Source organism: Dendrobates tinctorius, unplaced genomic scaffold (assembly GCF_039654945.1).
Source record: "Dendrobates tinctorius isolate UK_male_01 unplaced genomic scaffold, ASM3965494v1 ptg000026l, whole genome shotgun sequence".
In the NCBI taxonomy this organism is placed as follows: domain Eukaryota; kingdom Metazoa; phylum Chordata; class Amphibia; order Anura; family Dendrobatidae; genus Dendrobates; species Dendrobates tinctorius.
This window is the reverse complement of record NW_027361694.1, coordinates 15,045,768-15,071,539: the sequence shown is the minus strand read 5'-3', so window position 1 is coordinate 15,071,539 and position 25,772 is coordinate 15,045,768. Positions and strand designations below refer to the sequence as shown.

The window sequence follows — 25,772 nt, the reverse complement described above, 5'->3', positions numbered from 1 at the left end:
GACTCACAACAGAACGGTTTATAACAGGGGCGCATTATCAAACTCTGCCTGGAAAGATTTTAGAAGCGTAATCGCTAATTAGAGGATCATTTGCATAAAGAAGCAGGTGGTTTGAGGTGTCGCTGCACTTTTTTCTGTTGGTACATGGACAGGCGATATTAAGAGGTTTTTAGCAGGAAATAGTGTACTGCTTCCTCAGCTTTGATAAAACCACAAACTTTTTTCTAAGTTTTCAGAAGACACAAAACATAATTTTGATTTTATACTCATTAATCTGAAGCCAAAACCTCCATTAATTTTGTATTAATGTGTTATATAATCAGTGTAGATATGGATTATTGCATATTGCATGTGCGTTTAGGAAAACATGGTTAGGGTAAGGTTAGAGCCCGTTTTATCCTTCTGTGTACTGTTATATTGTAAAGAGGTTTGTCACATTTCTGCGCTCGATGTTGTACCAAAATCCTAACCATATTGTGAAAGCTTGTTCTTTAGGGATCTTGTTTTTCTGATCCATGGTACTTGTTAAGCACATGGTTTTAATGTGATTCCCATGTACAAGCTGCACGGGAAAAAACCCACATTCCCATAATACTGCTATTACAAGCTGCGGCACCCCTAGAGATTTGAGTTCTTGTAAAAATATTGTCACATACTTATGTTTTCCGTTCTCTGTTGCATGTTTTCAAATCATGACACATGAGAAAATTCTAAAGCTTATAAACCTACAGCTTTAGGGTAACCTGGCCTACTGTCAGGGCCGGACTGGGACTAAAATTCAGCCCTGGCATTTGAAGTTACACAGGCCCACTAGTCACATGGTGACTATATAATATCTTTGTACACTTGTAGGTTACAAGAAGTGAGAGGAGATTAACACGACTATATAACATGTAGTCACAGCTGTGCCCAGTATTTCAGCTCAGTCCTATTTATTGCTTTTAGGTACAGTACTCCACCCAAATCTCTGTCCCCTTTTGTACGCACGGTAACAGAATTCCTGGCAGAACTGCTCTCTATTGGGCAACCAGACCCCCTGGTCATAGCCGCCCCTATCATACCTCACAACTTTTGAAGAAGGGAAAGATGGACTAAGACTGCGGCGCGCATAGCGCGCCGCAGCAAATTTTGCCCACGCCCAGCCACACCCATTTCACAACTAGTCACACCCATGTACACACCTAATCGCACCCATTTAGCACTGCTGATCACACTGACTGGTACTGAGGGCACAGTGGCTGGCATTATGGGCACACTGACTGGCACTAAGGAAGAGAGAAAACAGAGAGAGAGAGAAAAAAGAAAACCGAGAGAGAAAGAAAGGGGAAAGAAAGAAAGAACAGTGAGAGATAGAGAAAGAACAGAGAGAGACAGAGAAAGAACAGAGAGAGAAAGAAAGAGGGGAAAGAAAGAAAGAACAGTAAGAGACAAAGAAAGAACAGTGAGAGACAGAGAAAGAACAGAGAGAGAAAGAAAGAGGGGAAAGAAAGAAAGAACAGAGAGAGACAGAGAAAGAACAGAGAGAGAAAGAAAGAAGTAAAGAAAAGAAAGAAAGAACAGAGAGAAAGAGAGGAAAGAAAAAGAAAGAAAGAGGGTAAGAAAGAACAGAGAGAAAAAAGAAAGATTAGAGAGAGAAAGAAAGAACAGAGAGAGAAAGAAAGAACAGAGAGAGAAAGAAAATGAGGGAAAGACAGAACAGAGAATGAAAGAACAGAGAAAGAAAGAAAAAGAGAGAAAGAAATAAAGAAAGATTCTACAAAGATACTATAGCAGCCCGGCTCCCATTGTAGTGCCCACCTGAGCCTCCCGGTGCAGGACGTATCATGATCCGCTCACATGGCCGGCATCCCCGATTCCAAGGCGATCCTGCTGTCTGCGCTGTCGGAGGAGGACACGGTGATGGATCTGAAGCATTCCTGGTTCCGTCACAATCTCCTCAAGAAATTCTCATTTCCGGTCAGCTTCCAGCACATCACTTCAGGTGGAACGTCATGTGTGTGTTTTAAAATGCTCCTCGGGGCTCCGCCGTGTACTCCTGTGTCCGTGGGAAAAGCCCGCTTTGTATGCTTTGTACACACTTGGCTCCTCTCCGTACATCCCGTACACATATGGCTCCACTCCATACACACGGCTCCACTCCGACTACCTCGTACACACGTGGCTCCTCTCCGTACACCTCGTACACGCGCGGCTCCGCTCCGTACACCACGTACACGCGCGGCTCCGCTCCGTACACCTCGTACACGCGCGGCTCCGCACACCTCGTACACGCGCGGCTCCGCTCCGTACACGCGCGGCTCCTCTCCGTACACCTCGTACACACGGCTCCTCTCCGTACACCTTGTACACACGGCTCCTCTCCGTACACCTCGTACACACGGCTCCTCTCCGTACTCCTCATACACACGGCTCCTCTCCGTACACCTCGTACACACACACGGCTCCGCTACGTACATCTCGTACACACGTCTCCTCTCCGTACACCTCGTACACACGGCTCCTCTCCGTACACTTCGTACACGCGCGGCTCCTCTCCGTACACGCGCGGCTCCTCTCCGTACACCTCGTACACGCGCGGCTCCTCTCCGTACACCTCGTACACTCACGGCTCCGCTCCGTACACCTCGTACACACGGCTCCGCTCCGTACACCTCGTACACACACGGCTCCTCTCCGTACACCTCGTACACGCGCGGCTCCGCTCCGTACACCTCGTACACGCGCGGCTCCGCTCCGTACACCTCGTACACGCGCGGCTCCGCTCCGTACACCTCGTACACGCGCGGCTCCTCTCCGTACACCTCGTACACACGGCTCCTCTCCGTACACCTCGTACACACGGCTCCTCTCCGTACACCTCGTACACACGGCTCCTCTCCGTACACCTCGTACACACGGCTCCTCTCCGTACACCTCGTACACGCGCGGCTCCTCTCCGTACACCTCGTACACGCGCGGCTCCTCTCCGTACACCTCGTACACGCGCGGCTCCTCTCCGTACACCTCGTACACGCGCGGCTCCTCTCCGTACACCTTGTACACGCGCGGCTCCTCTCCGTACACCTCGTACACGCGCAGCTCCTCTTCGTACACGCTCGGCTCCTCTCCGTACACCTCGTACACGCGCGGCTCCGCTCCGTACACCTCGTACACACGGCTCCTCTCCGTACACCTCGTACACACGGCTCCTCTCCGTACACCTCGTACACGTGCGGCTCCTCTCCGTACACCTCGTACACGTGCGGCTCCTCTCCAAACACCTCGTACACACACGGCTCCGCTCCATACATGCGTGGCTCCGCTCCGTACACCTCATACACACGGCTCCGCTCCGTACACCTCATACACACGGCTCCGCTCCGTACACCTCATACACACGGCTCCGCTCCGTACACCTCATACACACGGCTCCACCTCGTACACACACACGGCTCCGCTCCGTACACCTCATACACACGGCTCCTCTAAGTACACCTCGTACACACACGGCTCCACCTCGTACACACACACGGCTCCGCTCCGTACATCTCGTACACACGGCTCCTCTCCGTACACCTCGTACACGCGCGGCTCCTCTCTGTACACCTCGTACACACGGCTCCTCTCTGTACACCTCGTACACACACGGCTCCGCTCCGTACATCTTGTACACACGGCTCCTCTCCGTACACCTCGTACACACGGCTCCACTCCGTACACCTCGTACACACACGGCTCCGCTCCGTACATCTTGTACACACGGCTCCTCTCCGTACACCTCGTACACACACGGCTCCGCTCCGTACACCTCGTACACTCACGGCTCCGCTCCGTACACCTCGTACACTCACGGCTCCGCTCCGTACACCTCGTACACTCACGGCTCTGCTCCGTACACCTCGTACACTCACGGCTCCGCTCCGTACACCTCGTACACACACGGCTCCGCTCCGTACACCTCGTACACACACGGCTCCGCTCCGTACACCTCGTACACACAGGGCTCCGCTCCGTACACCTCGTACACTCACGGCTCCGCTCCGTACACCTCGTACACTCACGGCTCCGCTCCGTACACCTCGTACACTCACGGCTCCGCTCCGTACACCTCGTACACTCAGGGCTCCGCTCCGTACACCTCGTACACTCACGGCTCCGCTCCGTACACCTCGTACACTCACGGCTCCGCTCCGTACACCTCGTACACTCACGGCTCCGCTCCGTACACCTCGTACACTCACGGCTCCGCTCCGTACACCTCGTACACTCACGGCTGCGCTCCGTACACCTCGTACACTCACGGCTGCGCTCCGTACACCTCGTACACACACGGTTCCGCTCCGTACACCTCGTACACACACGGCTCCGCTTCGTACACCTCGTACACTCACGGCTCCGCTCCGTACACCTCATACACTCACGGCTGCGCTCCGTACACCTCGTACACACACGGTTCCGCTCCGTACACCTCGTACACCTCGTACACACACAGCTCTGCTACATCCACACTGTAAATCCTGACCCAACACATACTTACCTCAACCAGTACCATGACAACAGCAAAGCAGAGTCTTGCAGACGGTAGAGGCAAGGCTGAGCGCACAGGACCTGTGATGAGGTCACAGGAGGGGCGGAGTCAGTGGTGACATGATCGGGGGTCTGGACAAAGGCTCCTGCTGATCATGTGACCCCCTGACTCCTCCCCTCCTGTGACCTCATCACAGGTCCTGCGAACAGAGCGAGCAGGCAAACGAGTGCGACGCTGTGAGTGGCTGCGGAGGGGAGGGGGTCTCATGCTAAGGCGAGGATGGGGTGCGTGGGGGGGAGGCGTGGCGGCTTATCTCCCTGCAGTGCGGGAGGAACTTGAAACTATCACCGCCGTGCCCGCAGAGGGCCAGCGGCAGGAGCAACAGTGGCTGCAGCAGCTGGCAAGCGGCCACCCGCGGCCCACGTGACAGCGGCCCAGCGGGAAAATGCCCGGTTGGTTATATTGCCAATCCGGGCCTGCCTACTGTCCCTCATCCATGGTAAATATACAAGCAGGTCAGCCTAAATGCATTCTAAAATATATTAACACTAATGTGAACTCTTCTCTATAAAATGGTTCCCCAAAGCTGAATGATCATAGCTGAATGGTGAAAGCCGTACATTTCTACAAAATAGAATGCGATCAGTTCTGCCATGTCTTCATGATGACTAATATGTTCCTTATTTGCAGCAAGTTATGAACTTCTCCTACACTCTTCCTTGAATATGTCTAGTTTTAGATCTACAGCATACATTATATCGTTGGGGTTTATGTGAATATTGTACAAATTAAAATTAAGAGTCCGTGTATCAAACAAAAGAGGTGCCAGACAAAACGAAAGCACACCAACGCAACCAATATCATGAAATAAAATGAAATATATTATTGTACATTAATATAATGCACCCTGAGAAGACTTAGAGGACAAAACCCGTAACACGTAATGTCATCATGCTAGCCCATGGTAGGTAGGAGGTCTGTGTGCAATGTTTTATGCGTGTGGTCCCTGCACTGCTGTATTGGAAAATCTATATACTGTATATGGATAGTGATGGAAGAATTGCACCTAAACTCAAGGGAAAGGACTGAGTGCCACTAATTGGGAGTCATAAAATGAGCAATAGTATTGGCATCTTTAGCAGTAAACGACTGTTATCCCGATTGCTTATGCACCTTTTTCTATCACACTTTTTCCTTAACTCAACTTGCCATTAATATGCTTGGATACAGCACTCTGTGAACAGCCAGCTTCTTTAGCAATGACCTTTTGTGGATTACCCTCCTTCTGGAGTGTGTCAATGACTGCCTTATGGACATCCGTCAAGTCCGCAGTCTTCCCTACTGAAACAGACTAAGAGACCTATTTAAACGCTTAGGAAGCCTTTGCAGGTGCTTTTTGTTAGTTATTCTAATTTACTGAGATAATGACTTTTGGGTTTTCATTGGCTGTAAGGCCTGTTTCACACTTGCTTTTTTTTGCAGCGCGTTTTTCCCGCAAAAAAACGCATTGAAAAAACGCATACAAATGCATACAAACGCTGCGTTTTTTTCAAGCATTTTTATGCGCATGCAGGAAAAAAACGCAGCGTTTTTGTGCGTTTGTATGCGTTTTTTGTGCGTTTGCGTTTTTTTACAGATTTTGGAAAAACCCCCCAAAAAAGAAAAAAAAAACATTCAACAACACACAAGACCAATGGGACTTCATTGTGGGTGTGGTATGTTAATATATAGACCCTGTCTACAGTATTCTTCACATTTGCTTGATTCTTCTCGTGACCATGGATCTGCGCTGGAAGAGTTTTCACTTCAACTTGGATTTGGACATCGCGATGGCTCAGGCGTATGCAGTTGCTTGCCATGAACAAAGGAAGAGAGAGAGGGAGCGAAGACGGCAGCGGCAGCGTATGTGGATACATCCGATTGTTGAACTCCGGGAGAGCCGTGGGGCATACCACACCCTCTACAGCGAGCTCCAGGCAAACCCGGAGAAATTTATAGATTATATCCGGATGTCCCAAGAAAGTTTCAGGGATTTGCTTGCTCATGTCCAACAATCCATCCGGAGACAGGACACACAGGTCCGTCGTGCGATTCCTCCTGAGGAACGGCTACTGGTGACATTACGGTATGTAATATTAAACCAAGGGGTGCGGTCTGATGTTTTTTTTTTAAATTTAGTATTCAAAACCTTGGGTAATTAGTTTTCGTGAATGTACTAATATTTTATTTGATAGTTTTTTAAAATAATATACATAAATATTAATTTTACTTCTTTGTCTGTTCACAGATTCCTGGCGACTGGAGAAACCCTATCTTCACTACACTTCCAGTACCGTATTGGAATCACTACCTTGTCTGGAATTGTTGCTGACACCTGCCGGGCTCTCTGGAATGTTCTTTGTCCAGAATTTCTGCCCCTGCCCACCGCTGAAAAGTGGATGGAAATTGCTGACAAATTCTGGACAGTATGCAATTTTCCCAACTGTTTGGGAGCTGTTGATGGTAAACACATACGGATCATCAAACCCAAAAGAACGGGATCTGAGTACTATAATTACAAAAAGTACTTTTCAATAGTACTCATGGCCATTGCGGATGCCGGATGTATGTTTGTAGCAGTGGACATTGGAGCATTTGGCCGTGGTAATGACTCACAGGCTTTTAAAAACTCAGACATGGGCCGGAGGTTGTATGGCAACCAATTTAATTTCCCTATGCCACGGCCTCTTCCTCACACCGAAGCTCCGCCACTGCCCTTTGTAATGGTTGGCGATGAGGCTTTTCAAATGTGCGGAAACTTACTGAAACCCTACTCCAGCCGGGACTTGGACCACACCAAAAAAATATTTAATTACAGGCTGACCAGGGCCAGAAGAACTGTCGAGTGTGCTTTTGGGATTCTTGTCTCCAGATGGCGAATTCTGGGCACGGCCATTAATCTTAAACTTGAAACAGTCGATGAGGTGGTGAAGGCCTGTGTGGTTCTACATAACTTTGTGATGGCTAAAGAGCACCCGACCTTTGAACTGGACGATGATGCTCCTAACCCATTGCCTGAATTCACTCAGCACACTCTCAGGTCATCCGTTGAAGTTGGCCAAATGAGGGACCAATTTGCGGCCTACTTTATTTCTGATGTAGGACGGGTGCACTGGCAAGATGAAATGGTGTAATGTTTTTGTTTGTTTATGGTAATAAAAAACCTTATTTGATACCATTACTGAGTGCACTATATTTTTTAAAATCCAATTAAATAAAAAACTTCCCATGTATAACTGAATTTTTTGATGTTCACACACCTGGGCAGGTAAATACACATATGAGTTAAAATGCAGCATTGCTAGTCTGCGTGAAATATATTGGAACGAGCAAAGCTGCAGGCCATGAATCAGGAAACCAATTTTTTTCAAGAGAAAATTGTCAAACTAGTTGAAAAAAAAGTATGTGATTTTTTCAAAACCCAACCCTCAAAACCCAACCCCACCCAATGAAAGTCAATGGGGAATACAAGTCAGCATTGAGTGGATGAATGTAATCAGCTCAATTCCAACTTTTATTTAAAATTGTGGTAGTGTATAAATAGACAAGTTTCTAGAGTTATTACACTAGGCCTTGGAATGACTATACTAGGCCGTGGTATTTAAAATATGAGTATAGTAGGCCTTGGGCCTACTAGTATAGTCATATGTGAAATACCACGGCCTAGTATAGTCATACCAAGGCCTACTGTAATAACTCGATTTTTACCAACTAGGATCTTGTTTCACGAAAAACAAACTGGTGAAACTTGACAAGTTTCAACAGTTTGTTTTTCATGAAACCAGATTCTAGTTGTTAAAACTAGAGTTATTACACTAGGCCTTGGAATGACTATACTAGGCCGTGGTATTTCAAATATGAGTATAGTAGGCCTTGGGCCTACACTAGTATAGTCATGTGAAATACCACGGCCTAGTATAGTCATACCAAGGCCTACTGTAATAACTCGATTTTTACCAACTAGGATCTTGTTTCACGAAAAACAAACTGGTGAAACTTGACAAGTTTCAACAGTTTGTTTTTCATGAAACCAGATTCTAGTTGTTAAAACTAGAGTTATTACACTAGGCCTTGGAATGACTATACTAGGCCGTGGTATTTCAAATATGAGTATAGTAGGCCTTGGGCCTACACTAGTATAGTCATGTGAAATACCACGGCCTAGTATAGTCATACCAAGGCCTACTGTAATAACTCGATTTTTACCAACTAGGATCTTGTTTCACGAAAAACAAACTGGTGAAACTTGACAAGTTTCAACAGTTTGTTTTTCATGAAACCAGATTCTAGTTGTTAAAACTAGAGTTATTACACTAGGCCTTGGAATGACTATACTAGGCCGTGGTATTTCAAATATGAGTATAGTAGGCCTTGGGCCTACACTAGTATAGTCATGTGAAATACCACGGCCTAGTATAGTCATACCAAGGCCTACTGTAATAACTCGATTTTTACCAACTAGGATCTTGTTTCACGAAAAACAAACTGGTGAAACTTGACAAGTTTCAACAGTTTGTTTTTCATGAAACCAGATTCATGTTGGTAAAACTAGAGTTATTACACTAGGCCTTAAATGACTATACTAGGCCGTGGTATTTCAAATATGAGTATAGTAGGCCTTGGGCCTACTAGTATAGTCATGTGAAATACCACGGCCTAGTATAGTCATACCAAGGCCTACTGTAATAACTCGATTTTTACCAACTTGCATCTTGTTTCACAAAAAACAAACTGGTGAAACTTTTTAAGAAAGAATCTTATTTTTTAGACAAGTTTCAAGTTTTTGTTTTTCATGAAACCAGATCCAAGTTGGTAAAACTCGAGTTATTACACTAGGCCTTGGTATGACTATACTAGTCCGTGTTATTTCACATATGACTATACTAGGCCTTGGGTTGGTTTTTAACATGTATTTACCCATCAGTGTGTGTGAGCGGCGCAAACAACATTAATGAAACTTTGTAATGGTGAACCACAAATGTAAATTTATTTTTAATCACAAAAATAAACCAAAAAATTATTTTTTCCGGCGTTTGGGGGCAGATGGTTTCAATTTGGGGGTGTGCAGGGAATATGCAACACTTGCAGTTGAAGACGGTGTTTGAGGGGAAGGGGCAACAAAACTTGTGGGGGAAGGTAGTCCAGTTAAGGGAATTAAACTAGGAACACTTGGAGGAGAGGAAATCTGTTCAGGTACATTTGTTGTAATGGCATGTCGCCGTAGGCTTGTGTGCCTGGACCGACTTTGGCACAATGCCCGCCTTGATTGATTTCGCCTTGAACTTGGGGCAAATATTGAGTGTAGGTCCCCCGTCTGCTGGGGTGGCTGCTGCTGCTGCTGGGGTGGCTGCTGCTGCTGCTGAGGTGGCTGCTGCTGCTGAGGTGGCTGCTGCTGCTGCTGAGGTGGCTGCTGCTGCTGAGGTGGCTGCTGCTGCTGCTGAGGTGGCTGCTGCTGCTGCTGAGGTGGCTGCTGCTGAGGTGGCTGCTGCTGAGGTGGCTGCTGCTGAGGTGGCTGCTGCTGCTGCTGAGTTGGCTGCTGCTGCTGCTCTTGGTTGGCAGTGCTCGTCCTTGCAGGAGGACTGGTGGCGGCAGTGATGGTCCAGGTTTGCGGAGTGGTGGTGGCAGGGCTACTACATGTTGTTGTAGCGGCAGGGCTGTTCCATGTTTGCCTAGTGGTGGCTGAGCTCCACGCATGCATGGGAGTGGCGGTGGTGCTCCAGACAGGAGCAGCGCTTGCCATGGTGGTGTCGGTGAAGTGACCAGCTGCACTCAGACTTGTGATGGTGTAACGGTGGGTGTCCTGGCTTTGAATAGAGGTGTCCGTGCAGTGGTATGCAGCACAAGTCGGTAGTGAGGTGAAGCGAGTCAATGGTGGCACAGGTGGAAATGACACCACTGACTGCTGACCGTACCGATTATGCTGCATAGCCTGCAAGAAAGCATTGTTGCAGGCCTGCAGCACATTCAGCTGTTGCTCAGGACTAAGGTGTTCCGCCATGCCCTTTTCAATCTTACTAAAAAAATGGTGTGCTGGTCTGTTGAGGTCGGCCTCCAGACAGTCAAGGCGCTGTTCTACAGAATTGAAGCGGTGTTCAAAGTGGTTAAAACCACGTTCCATGAGTGCAAAACCACTTTCAACTCTGTCGGACAGCGACTTGAGGCTGGAATTAAAGGCCTCGCTCAAATGCATAAACTCGGGCAAGACATTCCTGTCCAAGGCCCTCTGCCTCTGGCGGGTAGTGCCCGCATAACCAGTGGCAGAGACCTGGGACAGGGGAACACCTGATGGCCCAGCTTCCTGGTCACCAGCTGTATGTGTGGCTGACCTGCAAGGTGCTTCATAGCTGTCGGATGGCTGGGACGGGTCAGAGGACGTCCGAGGAAGGACCGCTCCAGGGCCAGGTTGCAGGGTGCTGCTCCAGGTGCTGTGGAAGAAAGGAAAATCATTACTACCATGCCTTTACAAGAAGCATCAGCTGTGGATTAGAAAAACACAGATTAATAAAAATAAAAACCCAAAATTTATAATACTTACGATCTCGTGGCAAGGACCGGTCTTAGGAACTGCAACACGTGATAGTGACGGTATCTAGTTCTGGTCCTTGACGCAGATCCACTGCGAACCTGGCCCTCAGCACGAACATCACTGTTGAAGCGGTCCTTGATCGAACGCCAACGTGTTCGGACTTTGTCCACTGTTGGGAAAAAAAAAACAGTGCCGTCAAGGACAACAGTCACTGCGGCACAATATAGCAATACAATACTCAAAGCAGTCACTGTAGAGCCCGATGACACTGTTGGGTTTCCTGCTAGAATATACCTAGCACGAAACCCAACAGTGCCGTCAAGGACAACAGTCACTGCGGCACAATATAGCAATACAATACTCAAAGCAGTCACTGTAGAGCCCGATGACACTGTTGGGTTTCCTGCTAGAATATACCTAGCACGAAACCCAACAGTGCCGTCAAGGACAACAGTCACTGCGGCACAATATAGCAATACAATACTCAAAGCAGTCACTGTAGAGCCCGATGACACTGTTGGGTTTCCTGCTAGAATATACCTAGCACGAAACCCAACAGTGCCGTCAAGGACAACAGTCACTGCGGCACAATACAGAGCAGGGAAATACTCACTAAACGCCTTTTTGGAGGATGCTGTGGCGCTGTCCCAGCCATCCATCAACGCTGCGGCCACCTCATTCCATAGCCGCCGGGTCACCACATTGTCCTTGTACAGCCGGTCACGGCTGTCCCACAACGGCGCACGCTCCTGGACCAGGCTGATGAGCTGCTCATTATCCAGGTAGACGTCTTCATCCCGTTGTGGAACCTAGACAAAACACATTCATTAGAATAATCAAATTTAAATTGAATAAAAAGTTACAAAAAAAAGAAACATAAAAAAGAGTAAAAATAGAAGATAAAAAATAAAGAACATTACAAATCATTTGATACATACATTCCGTATCACCACCGGGACTTGGCTTCGCTGCTCCTGCTCTTCGCCCTCACTAGTCCTGTCCGCAGAAGATGATGATGATGATGTCTTAAAAAAGTTGAAAAAAACGTAAGAGATTTGGAGTAGCAGCAGATATACTTACCAGATGCACGAAAATAATCACCTCACGGTCTGCTTGCGCCAATTCCTGCCGCGATGGGGAATATTCGGATTCTGAAGACATACTGCATGTAAAAATAATAAAAATCATTAGTACATACATAATTTAAAAGGACAGGCATATAATGTAATATACTCACATTCTTGACGCTGATAGAAGATGGGTTCCATGGTGACTGTCTGCTCTCCAATCTGTCAGTGTAGTAGTGGCAGAGTTTTGGCAGGCACCTCCTTTATATAGACTTTTTTTTTTTGACTTTAGAAGTTTATAACTAGTACAACAAGTGGACACCACCAAAAAAACGCAGCGCTAAAAAAACGCATACATGCGCATGCCAGTGCGCACGTATGCGCATCCATAGGCTATAATGGCCATTTTTAGCGCAAAACGTGCGCACACGTGCGCATGCGCTTTTTTGCAGGACCAAAAAATGCAACATGTAGCGTCTGTAAAATACAAACGCACACCCCAAAAAAACGCAGCGCATGAAAATCGCATACGTGCGCATGCTAGCGCGCAGGTATGCGCACCCATGTTAAATATAGGGGAAAAAACGCATGCGCACGTATGCGTTTTTTTCAAGCGCAAAAAAACGCAAATGTGAAACCAGCCTAAGCCATAATCATCAAAGTTAACAGAAATAAACACTTGAAATAGATCACTCTGTTTGTAATCACTCTATATAATATGAGTTTCACTTTTTGTATTGAAGAACTGAAATAAATTAACGTTTTGATTATCTAATTTTGTGAGAAGCACTTGTACAAGCAGTTACTGTCTCAGTCTAAACTTGTCATATCCCAAAATACATGTTTTACAAGAGCTTACAAGAGGGGAAACTTATAAGGCAGCAGTCAATGAATTCACCATAATCACGTAGCCAATTTCACACATCGGACAATCACGTAGAAACCACAATGTCCGTTAACTCTGCAGGTCTTCTGACCCAAACGCAACAATCTTGTATGAGCCTATCAGGCTGTTGAAATTTATATGTACACTATTGGGTATCAAATGGCCTGGGAGGGGTATAGTTATATTGTCAAAACTAAAAAGGGCATAGCCCCACAGAATAGGCCCCAACCCCTAATGATGCTGATCTGTTGGTGAAACATGTTGGGATGTGTTCTGCAAAATTGAATGTATACATACTCAATATTTGTCTATTATCTGTTGATGGTACCCGGGGTTGCTATCTCAATGTAGGGTGATAAGCCATTGCTACTCAGCATGTTATAAACTATGAAATAACTGAGTACTCTGCATAACTCACTCGCAGCCTCTTTAAAGCCTAAGCTGTAGCATTAGTGAGTTGTGTCTCCTGGAGACTTATAACATCTGGACCATTTAACTTGATTAGTTGCAGAACAAAGATTTGCTTTCCACGGTCATCTAGGTGTCTAGTGATCCATGTCATTGTCACGTCTCTGTTGTCACGAGTCCTGAAACCAGGGGCTCATTCCCTGTCTCTAACGCTAACCTAGCCCTGTACCTAGCCCTGGCTGCAAAACAACCCCAAAGCATGATTGATCCACATCATGCTTAATGGTTCGTGAGATGTTCTTTTCCTAAAATTCTGTGCCCTTTTTTCTCCACACATACTTTTCAATATTGTGGCCAAAGAGTTCTATTTTAACCTCATCAGTCCAAAGGACTTGTTTCCAAAATGCTTCAGGCTTGTTTAGATGTTCTTTTGCATACTTTGAACTCTGAATTTTATGGAGACGCAGGAGAGGTTTTCTTGTGATTACTCTTCCATCAAGGTCTTATTTATGAAGGTGTCTCTGAACAGCAGAATAATGTACCACAACTCCAGAGTCTAATTTTTTCTGAAGATGTATGCAGTCAAGCGGCAGTTCTGATTTGCCTATCTAGAAATCCTACGAGCAGCTCTTACTGAAATGTTGCTTGGTCTTCCAGACCTTATTTTGACCTCCACTGTTCCTGTTAACTGTCATTTCTTAATTACATTTCGAACTGAGGAAAGGGCAACTTCAAAACGCTTTGAAATCTTCTTATAGCCTTCTGTTTTGTGGGCCTCCACCATTTTCATTTTTAGAGAGCTAGGCAGCTGCTTTGAAGAATCCACGGCTGCTGTTTTTTTATGGCACAAACTTAGAGAAGGCTGGGTTCCTATAAAGATAGTAAATTTGCATAATTTGGCCTTTCCTAATGATAGTGAACAATCCACAAACCTAACAGTGTGAAACCTTGGTCAAAGTTATCTGAGCACCCAAATCTCCAAGGGTGCTCAAACTTTTACTTCAGCCCATTTTCCCTTTTGTAGTTTTTAAAATGTCTAAAATACAAAGGAAATGTGTCATCTTTAACTTTAGGCCTTTCAGAGAGCATTTCATCTTTAACTTGCTTCACTGCTCACAATATCAGTAATTTTGACTAGGGATAGCCAAATTTTTATATGCGACTAATAATAATAATCTTTATATAGCGCCAACATATTCCGCAGTGCTTTACAGTTTAACAGTTTCAAAGCACAAGTCATAAGTAACAACGTTAACAATACAATAATTAAAGCAAAATAAGGCAACCCTGCTCGTGAGAGCTTACAATCTACAATGAGGTGGGGGAGATGCAGAGTACAGGTGTGTATTTACAATGATGTATTTACAATGATGGTCCAGCCATCTTGAGGGAGTGAGGGATGGATGGAGATAGTGAATAGGCTACACACGCACACTTACACATAAAATGACTGATTAGTGAACATGATAGGCCGCTCTGAACAGATGCGTTTTGAGGGAACTCCTAAAACTGTGCAAATTGGACAGTGATGAAAATGTGTGCAAACTGTAAAGCGCTGCGGAATATGTTAGCGCTATATAAAAATAAAGATTATTAAAAATAAAGATTATTAAATTGTGGATAGTCCTAATTTCTTGGGGTAGAGAATTCCAGAGGATTGGCGCAGCGCGGGAGAAGTCTTGGAGTCAGGAGTGGAAGGTGCGGATTAGTGCAGAGGTTAGTTGAAAGTCGTTTGCAGAGCGCAGCGGTCGGTTAGGCCGATAGACAGAAATGAGGGAGGAGATATAGGGGGGTGCCGCACTGTGGAGAGCTTTCACCTATTGTGAAAATGAAAGATTTAGAGTTAAAGCGATATTATTTACAAACTTTTATGACTGCTTTGAGTCTAAAATGGTCACTAGAAGCCTAAATGAATTCATTGAGGGGTATAATTTCCAAAATGGGGTCACTTGTGAGGGGTTTCTGCTGATTCGGCACCTCCAGGGCTCCGCAAATGCAAAAAGGTGTCAGCAATGTAGTCTAGTCAAATTTGTGGTCCTAAATTGAAATGTCAAACCTTTCCTTGTGCCCAAAAAGTGTGTGTGTATATATATATATATATATATATATATATATAGTAGGGATTCTACTCGCTTAGGTGCGACGGGAGACAGTCAGGAGGCAGGTTCCCTTAAAGTTCATGCGGTTTATTACGTCATAAACCAAACAGCATGTCACCAAAATAAACAGCCTTCAGTTCAGGCGACAAAATAACATCAAAATATCCTTTCCTTCAGGCTCAGTCCACGAGCCTCAGCACACACAGGAGGTGTATACCCTCCTCACATACAGCTGCCTGGTTCAAGAGCAGGCCACATTATAAGGGTGTAGCCACACCCATGAACCCAGCAGCTGACTGGTCACATGACTGTGACCTCACCACAGGTCCTTCAAAATAATAATAATACAGCAATATTTGTTATGCCTTACATTATGGAGACAAGCCATTTATGAGACACATATCTCCCATCGATTACACGACCCTTAGCCCTGCCACATACCTCCCCACTCTGCCTAAAGCCATGGGGCTTGGCACTTTCACCTACCAGGCAAGGGATTCTGAAGAGGGCATTGGCATTCCCATGTAGCTTCCCGGCCCTATGCTCTACATGGAAGCTGAAGTCTTGTAGGGCTAAGAACCAGCGGGTGACCCTAGCATTCTTACTGTCATGATCCAAGGTGGATCTGACAGTTTAAAATGGATAAGTGAACTTTTTTCCTTTGGCTAGGTGCCAAAGTGATGTGATCGCCCCCGGTGGCCATTAGAATTATTACACGTGTCATTCATTCTAAGTTGCCCCGGTGGTGGTGAGCGGTAGTGCACTTTAGTTTCTTTGGTTTAATGTGCACTTAATTACAAATCAGGTGTTAGTCTCTAAAAGGGAGTCAGGTGTGTTCAATCACTGTTGGTGATATTGTGTGTTAGTCATTCACAAGGAAGCCTGGGTGAATGAAGGAGCTGAACATGAGTCCTGCGCAGCCCAGCCAGAGGGGACGAGTGGCAGCTAGGTGGTCTGCAAGAAGGGCTGGCATGACGTGGTGGAGTCACAGTTTATGGTGTCGGCAGGAAGTGCTTGCATGGCTTGGTGGAGTGACGACTATGGAGAGAGTTGCACTCAGCATGCGGGACTTGGTTGCTGAGAGCTGGACTCAAGCATGCTTGACTTTTTGGGCAGGAGCTGAACTCATCTTTGGGACTCTGTTACTGGACTTCTGCAATTGGTGGTGGACTCTGCTCCAAGGCTGCACTATGGTGAAGGATCCAGTTATGGTGATGCACACTGGTGGTGGGCTCTGTTGCTAGGAGCGTACGCAACAGGGTGTTTCCCCTGTTTTTTCATCTTTCCTCATGTGTGTTTTAGTGCAGTGGTGGGATTAGTTTCTGCACTGACCAATTCCCTAGTGAGGGTTTAGGTCAGGGCGAGCTAGGGTTTTTAGGTTCCTGTTGCGCGCCCGGTGCGGAACCGGCATAGGGAACGTTAGGAGTGCAGGGACACTGGCTCAGGGGAGCTCAGGAGGTCTCCACTTCCCTATTCCCTATCGCAGGGCCCACCATTGTTAATGTTTCCCAGGTTTCACTTATTGTTTAAATTCGCCTTACTGGAGGCGGGGTTTCCAGACTTGTATATACGTGTAATGTCTAAATTCGCCAGTTGGAGGTGGTGTATCCAGCTGCACGTGTTTATTATTTAAATTCGCCCCACTGGAGGCGGTGTATCCAGGGTCACGTGTGTCATATGGGTTCGCCTTGCGGTACTCGCTGCGTCCAGACACACGTGACCGTGACACTTACCCTTTGTTTCCCTCATCCATCTGAGCGGGGCATGGTCAGATATTAATCTGAACTTCCGTCCCACCAGGTGGTATCGTAATGTATCCACTGCCCATTTTATGGCCAAACACTCCTTCTCTACAACTGAGTAATTTCTCTCACAAGAAGTCAACTTCCTACTCAAGTAGAGAACATGATGCTCCTCCCCACGTATCTCCTGGGAAAGGACTGCTCCTACCCCGACATCTGAGGCATCTGTCTGGAGGACAAATTCACATTTAAAGTCTGGGGCCACCAAAACGGGTTGCTTACATAGAGCTCCCTTCATTTCTTGGAAGGCTGACTCTGCTTCTTCGGACCAGCTGACCATCACTGACTTTGTCCCCTTAAGCAGATCGGTTAGAGGTGGATCAGTTAGAGGTACAGCCATTGTGGCGAAGTTTGGGATGCACCTCCTGTAATATCCCACAATCCCCAGGAAGGCTTTAACTTGCTTCTTTGACAGAGGTCTTGACCATGTTTGAATTGCCTCCACTTTATTGATTTGGGGTTGGATCTCACCACGCCCCACTACATATCCGAGGTACTTGGCTTCCTCCTTACCCAAGGCACACTTTTTCGGGTTTATTGTAAACCCCGCCTCCCTTAGAGCTTCAAACACTGCTTGGACCTTTTCCAGGTGAGACTCCCAGTCTGGAGTAAAGATGACGATATCATCCAGGTACGCGGCAGCGTATAGCTTATGAGGTGCAAGGATTCTATCCATAGCCCTCTGGAAGGTTGCCGGAGCTCCCTGCAGGCCAAACGGCATCCGGCATACTGGAAGCACCCGTCTGGTGTGTAGAATGCTGTCTTCTCCTTGGATTCCTGTGCCATGGGGATCTGCCAGTATCCCTTTGTCAGATCCAAAGTGGTTATGTACCTGGCAGGTCCAAGCCTCTCGATGAGCTCATCAACGCGTGGCATGGGATAAGCGTCGAACTTGGAGACCGCATTCAGCTTCCGGTAATCGTTGCAGAACCTCAATTCACTGTCAGGTTTTGGGGCCAGGACAATCGGGCTCGACCAGTCGCTCTTGGATTCCTCAATGACCCCGAGTTTCAGCATACGTTGCACCTCCTTGGAGATTACCTCTCGCCGGGCCTCAGGAATACGATACGGTTTCACGTTTACCCGCACATGTGGCTCGGTCAGAACTTTTCGTGCTCCACCACCTTCGTGCACCCCGGCAACTCTGAGAACAGGTCCCTGTTTTTCTCGGGTAACTCCCAGCTCTGCTGTTTCTGGACCTTTGATAGCGTCTCCGCTATGGTAACCGCTCCAACCTCCCCTTCTATGTTGCCGAGCAAGCACGGAGTTACCATTGGCTTTCTATCTTGCCAAGGCTTGATGAGGTTGACATGATAAACCTGGTATGGCTTCCGTCTTTCGGGTTGGTGGATCTTGTAGTTCACGTCTCCCAGCCTCTCCACCACCTCATATGGCCCTTGCCACTTGGCCAAGAACTTACTCTCCACCGTCGGGATTAGCACGAGAACTCGGTCTCCCGGATTGAACTGCCTCACTCTGGCTGATCAGTTGTAGACCCTGGCCTGAGCCTCTTGTGCCTGGCGGAGATGTTCTTTAACAATGGGCATCACCTTCGCAACCCTCTGCTGCATCAGTGCCACATGCTCAATGACACTTCTGAGGGGCGTGACTTCAGCGTCCCAGGTTTCCTTGGCTATATCTAGGAGACCTCGTGGATGCCGGCCGTACAGAAGCTCGAAGGGCGAGAACTCCGTGGAGGCCTGGGGAACTTCACGGATAGAAAACAGTAAATATGGTAAGAGACAATCCCAGTCTCTACCATCTTTCTCTATGACTTTTCTCAGCATGCTCTTCAGTGTCTTGTAAAACCTCTCAACAAGGCCATCTGACTGCAGATGGTACACTGAAGTCCTCAACTGGGAGATTTGCAAGACTCTGCACAATTCCCTGATCACCTTGCTCATAAAAGGTGTCCCCTGGTCGGTCAGGATCTCCTTCGGCAAACCCGTCCGGGAAAACACATGGACCAGCTCGCGGGCTATACTCTTCGCGGAGGAGTTTCTCAGGGGAATGGCCTCAGCATGTGGCATAGTCAAGGATGACTAATATATATTGATGGCCCCGAGCTGATTTAACTAAGGGACCGACCAAGTCCATGGCAATTCTCTCAAATGGCCCCTCAATAATGGGCAGTGGCACAAGAGGGTTCCGAAAATGAGATGTGGGGGCAGTTAACTGACATGTCGGGCAGGACCTGCAATAGTTTGCTATTTCCTGGTGACACCCAGGCCAATAGAACCTCTGTACAATCCGTTCCTGCGTTTTTTCCACCCCCAGGTGTCCCCCCAAGATGTGTGAATGGGCCATGTCCAACACTTTCCATCTATAGGGGTCTGGTACTATTAACTGCTCTACCACCTCCTCCCTTATTTTCGTGACCCGGTACAACAATTCCCCACTCAACATAAAATAGGGAAACCTTGTGTCTGCTCCCGGCTCTTGTGCAACCCCATTAATGACGGTGACATTGTTAAAGGCTTCCCTCAGCGTGGGGTCCCTATGTAGGGCAGTCCCAAAATTCTCCCCGGCCACCCCTAACTCCGGGATGTCAAGTACAGGGGACCCTTCCTCTTCATCCCCAACAAGGACACATAAAGGAAACCCGTCTGCCTCTGGTGGTGGCGATACCTCATTGGGGTGGATTTGTTCCCTGCTCTTGCTAGCACACTCAGAACCCTTCCCCCACATATCCCAAAACAGACAGAAATCCCGGCCAATAATTATAGGATGCAACAAATCTCGAAGAACGCCAACTTCATGCGACTAGGTGCCATGCGCCATTTCAATGTTCACCCTGGCCATAGGGTAGTCCTTTGCATCGCCATGTATGCACCGAACGCCAATCTTTTTACCCAGGAGTATGTTGAGAGGAAAACTGGCCCTCACAAGGGTCACCAAGCTCCCGGAGTCTAGAAGCGCCATTGCTGCTCGCCCGTTCACCTTACGGGACACGCATGTAGCCCCTCGTTAGGTGGCGAATTCACACTGCAAGCTGGATATGCATAGTATGAACTACGGCGTCCCATGCTGCAGTCCATCTGCTCGGTGGTCTGGGAACAACGGGCAGCTATATATCCTGGCCTGTGACACTTCCAGCAAATAATATCACCCGAGGGGAGGACCTTGGGCACCGCCTCCCCCTCCCCTTTTGACCTTGGACGCACCACCCTTTTTGGGACTCCGCCCCCTGCTGGGACCCCCAATACGGAATGGGCTGCTTCCCCAAGGAACCTTCCATCCCCTGGTATCTCTCGACCAGCCCAACCAGTTCATCGGAGTTTTGGGGATCGCCCTGGGCCACCCAAGTCTGTAGGGGTCTCGGCAGAGAATGCACAAACCGATCCATGACCACTCGCTCTACCATCTGTGCCGGGGAAGATGACTCTGGCTGCAACCATTTCTGGACCAGGTGCAACAGGTCGAACATTTGGGAGCGCGGCGGTTTGTCCCGGTGATAGGCCCAGCAATAAACTCGCTGTGCCCTGGTAATCATTGTTACCCCCAAGCATGCGAGAATTTCCGCTTTTAATTTGGGATACTCTCTGGCATCTTGTACAGTCAGGTCAAAGTACGCCTTCTGGGGCTCCCCCATTAGGTATGGGGCCAGTACCTCTGCCCACCGCTCTGGCTGAAGTTTTTCCCTCACAGCCACCCTCTCAAACACCGTCAGGAAGGCCTCCACATCATCCTCAGGGGGTCATTTTTTGCAATGCGCGTCTTACCGCCTTCGTGACGTGGGTGGCATCAACCGGACCTGGGGTTGGGGCGCTCGTCCTGCCTTCCTGGATGGCGGTTGCCAGAAGCTGCATCAGCTGCCGTTGCTCCTGCTGGCTCTGCTGGAGCTGCTATAAGAACAGCCTGTTGGCCTCCTGTTGCTGTGTCTGGGTCTGGACCAGGTGTTTCAGCAGGTCCTCCATTATTCCGGGTAGAGCTTGCTGCCTCGCTGAAAACTTTACCCAGGACATGCAGCAACGGTCTCAAGTCTCTGCTGAGAACTCTGCCCGCACGTCTAGCACCAATTGTAGGGATTCTACTCGCTTAGGTCTGACGGGAGACAGGAGGCAGGTTCCCTTAAAGTTCATGCGGTTTATTACGTCATAAGCCAAACAGCATGTCACCAAAATAAACAGCCTTCAGTTCAGGCGACAAAATAACATCAAAATGTCCTTTCCTTCAGGCTCAGTCCGCGAGCCTCAGCGCACACAGGAGGTGTATACCCTCCTCACATACAGCTGCCTGGTTCAAGAGCAGGCCACATTATAAGGGTGTAGCCACACCCACGAACCCAGCAGCTGACTGGTCACATGACTGTGACCTCACCACAGGTCCTTCAAAATAATAATAATAATAATACAGCAATATTTGTTATGCCTTACATTATGGAGACAAGCCATTTATGAGACACATATCTCCCATCGATTACATGACCCTTAGCCCTGCCACAATATATATATATATATATATATATATATATATTTATTCACCTATTAGATCTCTGATCATTGTGCGGTGATTACTAAGGGTCATAATTCTAATGTTTGGTGTTTTTTTAAATGCCGCCCAAAAAACAACCATCTATTGGGAAAATTAATCCAAACTCTAAGAAACCAAAACTGTCTCAAACAGCTGAGACAAGTGAACAAAGCATGTCCTGGCTTGAAGGGTAATGAATAAGACAGGCTGAATCAAAGTCAACTGAAGCATATGAAGAACGTGAACGTTGTCTTCAGGAGAATCGGTTGATACAGGCTGAATCAAGGGATTTATTTATTTTATTTATTTTACTCATTTATATAGCGCCATTAATTCCACAGTACTTTACAGACATAATTGGCACTGTCCCTGATGGGGCTCACAATCTAAGTTCCCTATCAGTATGTCTTTGGAATGTGGGATGAACCGGAGTACCTAGAGGAAACCCACGCAAACACGGGAAGAACAGATGTTGTGTTGGCCTTGGTGGGATTTGAACCCAGGACCCCAGCGCTGTAAGGCTGCAGTGCTAACCACTGAGCCATTGTGCCGCCCGCAGAAACATCTGAACAAAAGGATGAATGGCATGAAAATGACTGCATATTACATTTGCAACTTATGCAAAAAGTTTGGAAGCGTTTCATTATGACCCAATTCAGGACTATAGGTCACATCTGAAACTCATAACAGGATGTAATATGAGAACATTGTCAAGCAAAAAAAGTTTATCTTGGGAAAGCCTGGTATATGCTGCTCAAATGGCAAAGTCAGTTTTCCTCCTCTGCGTCTACCTCCCACACCACTTTTTACATACATGTCGGGAACAATTCATGAGTCCAAGTATTTTCTGCTAATTATTAGGAGATACAATTCATTTTTCTAGATGACATCCTTTGGCTTTACAGCTGAATTCAAGAAAGCAGGTTTTGTGCCAACTTTTAAAATCCCAGGGCCAAATATATCACAAAATACCGTAAGTTGGAAGCTTCATGTACCAAATGAAGTTTGTGGAAGGAGAGTAAATTTTAATATTTTAACCCCTTATCGACCGCCGATACGCCTTTTAACGGCGGTATTTATCTGTATTAAAACCACAGCGCCGCTAATTCACGGCGCTGTGTAGAAAGTGAATAACCACATAAGGTGTATCAGCGTACTCAGGACAAATCGCACAATAACTGTGGGGGTATGATTTCTCCTGTTACCCTTGTAAAAATAAAAATTTTGGGGCGAAAAGATCATTTTTGTGGAAAAAATGGATTTCTTATTTTCACGGCTCTACGTTATAAACTTCTGTGAAGCACTTGACGGTTCAAAGTGCTCACCACACATCTAGATAAGTTCCTTGGGGGGGTCTAGTTTCCAAAATGGGGTCACTTGTTGGAGTTTTCCACTGTTTAGGCACATTAAGGGCTCTCCAAACGCAACATGGCATCCGATCTCAATTCCAGCCAATTCTGCGTTGAAAAAGTGAAACGGCGCTTCATCCCTTGCGAGCTCTGCCATGTGCTGAAAAAGTGGTTTACCCCCACATATGGGGTATCGGCGTATTCAGTAAAAATTGTACAACAAATTTTGTGGTTGATTTTCTCTTTTAACACTTGTGAAAATAAAAAAAATTGGTTCTGAAGTAAATTTTTTACAAAAAAAAAGTTAAATGTTAATTTTTTCCTTCCACAAAGCAATGTCAAAGAAGTTTATTAACCCTGTTCCTGTGAAGCACTTAAAGGGTTAATAAACTTTTTGAATGTTGTTTTGAGCACCTTGAGGGGTCTAGTTTTTAGAATGGTGCCACTTTTGGGTATTTTCTGTCATGTACACCCCTCAAAATGACTTTAAATATGATGTAGTCCCTAAAAAAATGGTTTTGTAAATTTTGTTGTAAAAATGAGAAATCGCTGGTCAACTTTTAACCCTTATAACTTCCTAACAAAAAAAAATTTGCTTCCAAAATTGTGGTGATGTAAAGTAGACATGTGGGAAATGTTATGTATTAAGAAATTTTTGTGACACATGTCTCTGATTTAAGGGCATAAAAATTTAAAGTTTTAAAATTGCAAAATTTTCAAAATTTTCGCCATATTTCCGTTTTTTTCATAAATAAACACAAGACTTATCGAAGAAATGTTACCACTAACATGAAGTACAATATGACACGAAAAAACAGTCTCAGAATCAGCGGGATCCATTAAAGCTTTCCAGAGTTATAACCTCATAAAGGGACAGTGGTCAGAATTGTAAAAATTGGCCTGGTCATTAAGCTGCAAACTGGCTCTGTCGCTAAGGGGTTAATAAAAATTTGTTCAATAAGTAGTTGTTGTCCGCCTCAGTGTTACTCCAAATTTGTAAAAATACACAACTGTTGACGCCAAACAAAAAAAGTTGAAAAAACAAATTTTAAATGCTGAAGATGTCAACTTCAGGGTGAAGCTGAAAACTTAACCTTAGCAAACATAACCAACAATTTAACATGTCATTTTCCGCATGCTAAGCTGTGGGTTTTTTGCTAGTGACATAAAATCCAATTTATTAAAAAACAGTATTAATAAAGGAAAACTCCGCAAATATGCATTATTATAAAACCAGTTTCTAATCTGCACCAAAACTGTGACCTCCGCACAGAAGATGGAGACTGTGATGCATGTGATGCCTGTTCAACGATTAATTCTTCTTCTGTGCTTAGATTATTTTTTACTATTGTTAGGACTGTCTTCCTTTGTTTCCCATTAAGCTTAAAGCTATAGCTGCAGTGTTGCCATTCCTTAAACATTTTTTTGCACGAAAACTTTAAAATGTGAAAATACCTTATATCTTTCTGGAGAGTTCACACATTTCTTCATGTTGCTTTGTTGCATTTTTTTTTTCAGCATTTCTAAAATCAAAGGAAAACCTCATAATTTTGCCATGATTTTGTAAAAACACAGAAAAAAATAGTACAATGCATGAACTTGCCCTGACAGTATAATTAAACTTTGAAGCATCTTGTGTTATGTTATAACTAGTGATGTGCGAACATGCTCCATAACATCTTATCTTATCTGAACACGCTTGGGTGTTAACCGAGCATCTGGGAGTGCGGCTGCATGATTTGTCGCTGTTGGATAGCATGAACACATGTGGGAATTGCATGACAAACAGTCAATCCTTACATGTGTTGATGCTGTCTAATAGCCGCAAACCATGCAGCTGCAGAGACTCGAGCATAATATACGCGCACCCTCGGATAAGACGTTATCCGAGCACATTTTCTCTTCACTATTCATAATCCTTTAGTATTGCTCAAAAGGTGGAATGGCTTAGCTAGTGTATGAAAGAACACACATAGTGTATGGACCTATTGATTTTCTTTTAAGCCCGTACACCACTGCCCTGTGGCATGAGTGATCGATGGTGGTCCAATGACCAGATACCCCTACCAAGCTTTAAGAATTTATGACATGATAAAAGAAGTTTTATAGCAGGGCTTTTAAGAAGTTATGATTTACTAAAAGATGTTTCAAGGTTTAATTGCACTTTAACCCCTTTACCCTCCAAGGTGATTTGCACGTTAATGACCGGGCCAATTTTTACAATCCTGACCAGTGTCACTTTATGAGGTAATAGCTCTAGAACGCTTCAAAGGATCCCACTGATTATGAGATTGTTTTTTCTTGACATATTGTACTTCATGATAGTGATAGCATTTCTACAATATGACTTGCATTTATTTGTGAAAAAAGCAGAATATGGCGAAAATTTGGAAAATTTTGCAATTTCCAGACTTTTAATTCTTATGTCATTAAATCAGAGAGATTTGTCACACAAAATAGTTAATAAATGACATTTCTCACATGTCTACTTTATATCAACACAATTCTTTAAACTTTTTTTGTTAGTAAGTTATAAGGGTTAAAAGTTGACCAACGATTTCTCATTTTTGCAGCAAAATTTACAAAACTATTTGTATGACAGGAAATACCCCAAAG

The 25,772-nt window shown here is 45.9% G+C and overlaps 2 protein-coding genes across 4 annotated transcripts in view; one reads left to right on the top strand and one right to left on the bottom strand.

The window, feature by feature from the left end:
• Nucleotides 1-25,772, top strand: part of UBAC2 (UBA domain containing 2) — a 273,789-nt gene that overhangs the window by 200,493 nt on the left and 47,524 nt on the right. The gene's annotated exons all lie outside the window — the stretch shown is intronic.
• On the bottom strand, nt 170-12,036 carry LOC141084703 (uncharacterized). The gene is made up of 4 exons (XM_073569579.1): nt 11,686-12,036; nt 11,082-11,241; nt 9,946-10,971; nt 170-224 (listed from the first exon to the last, which is right to left on the bottom strand). The coding sequence occupies exons 1-4, from the start codon at nt 11,729-11,731 to the stop codon at nt 170-172; spliced, it is 1,287 nt and encodes a 428-aa protein (XP_073425680.1). The 5' UTR covers nt 11,732-12,036.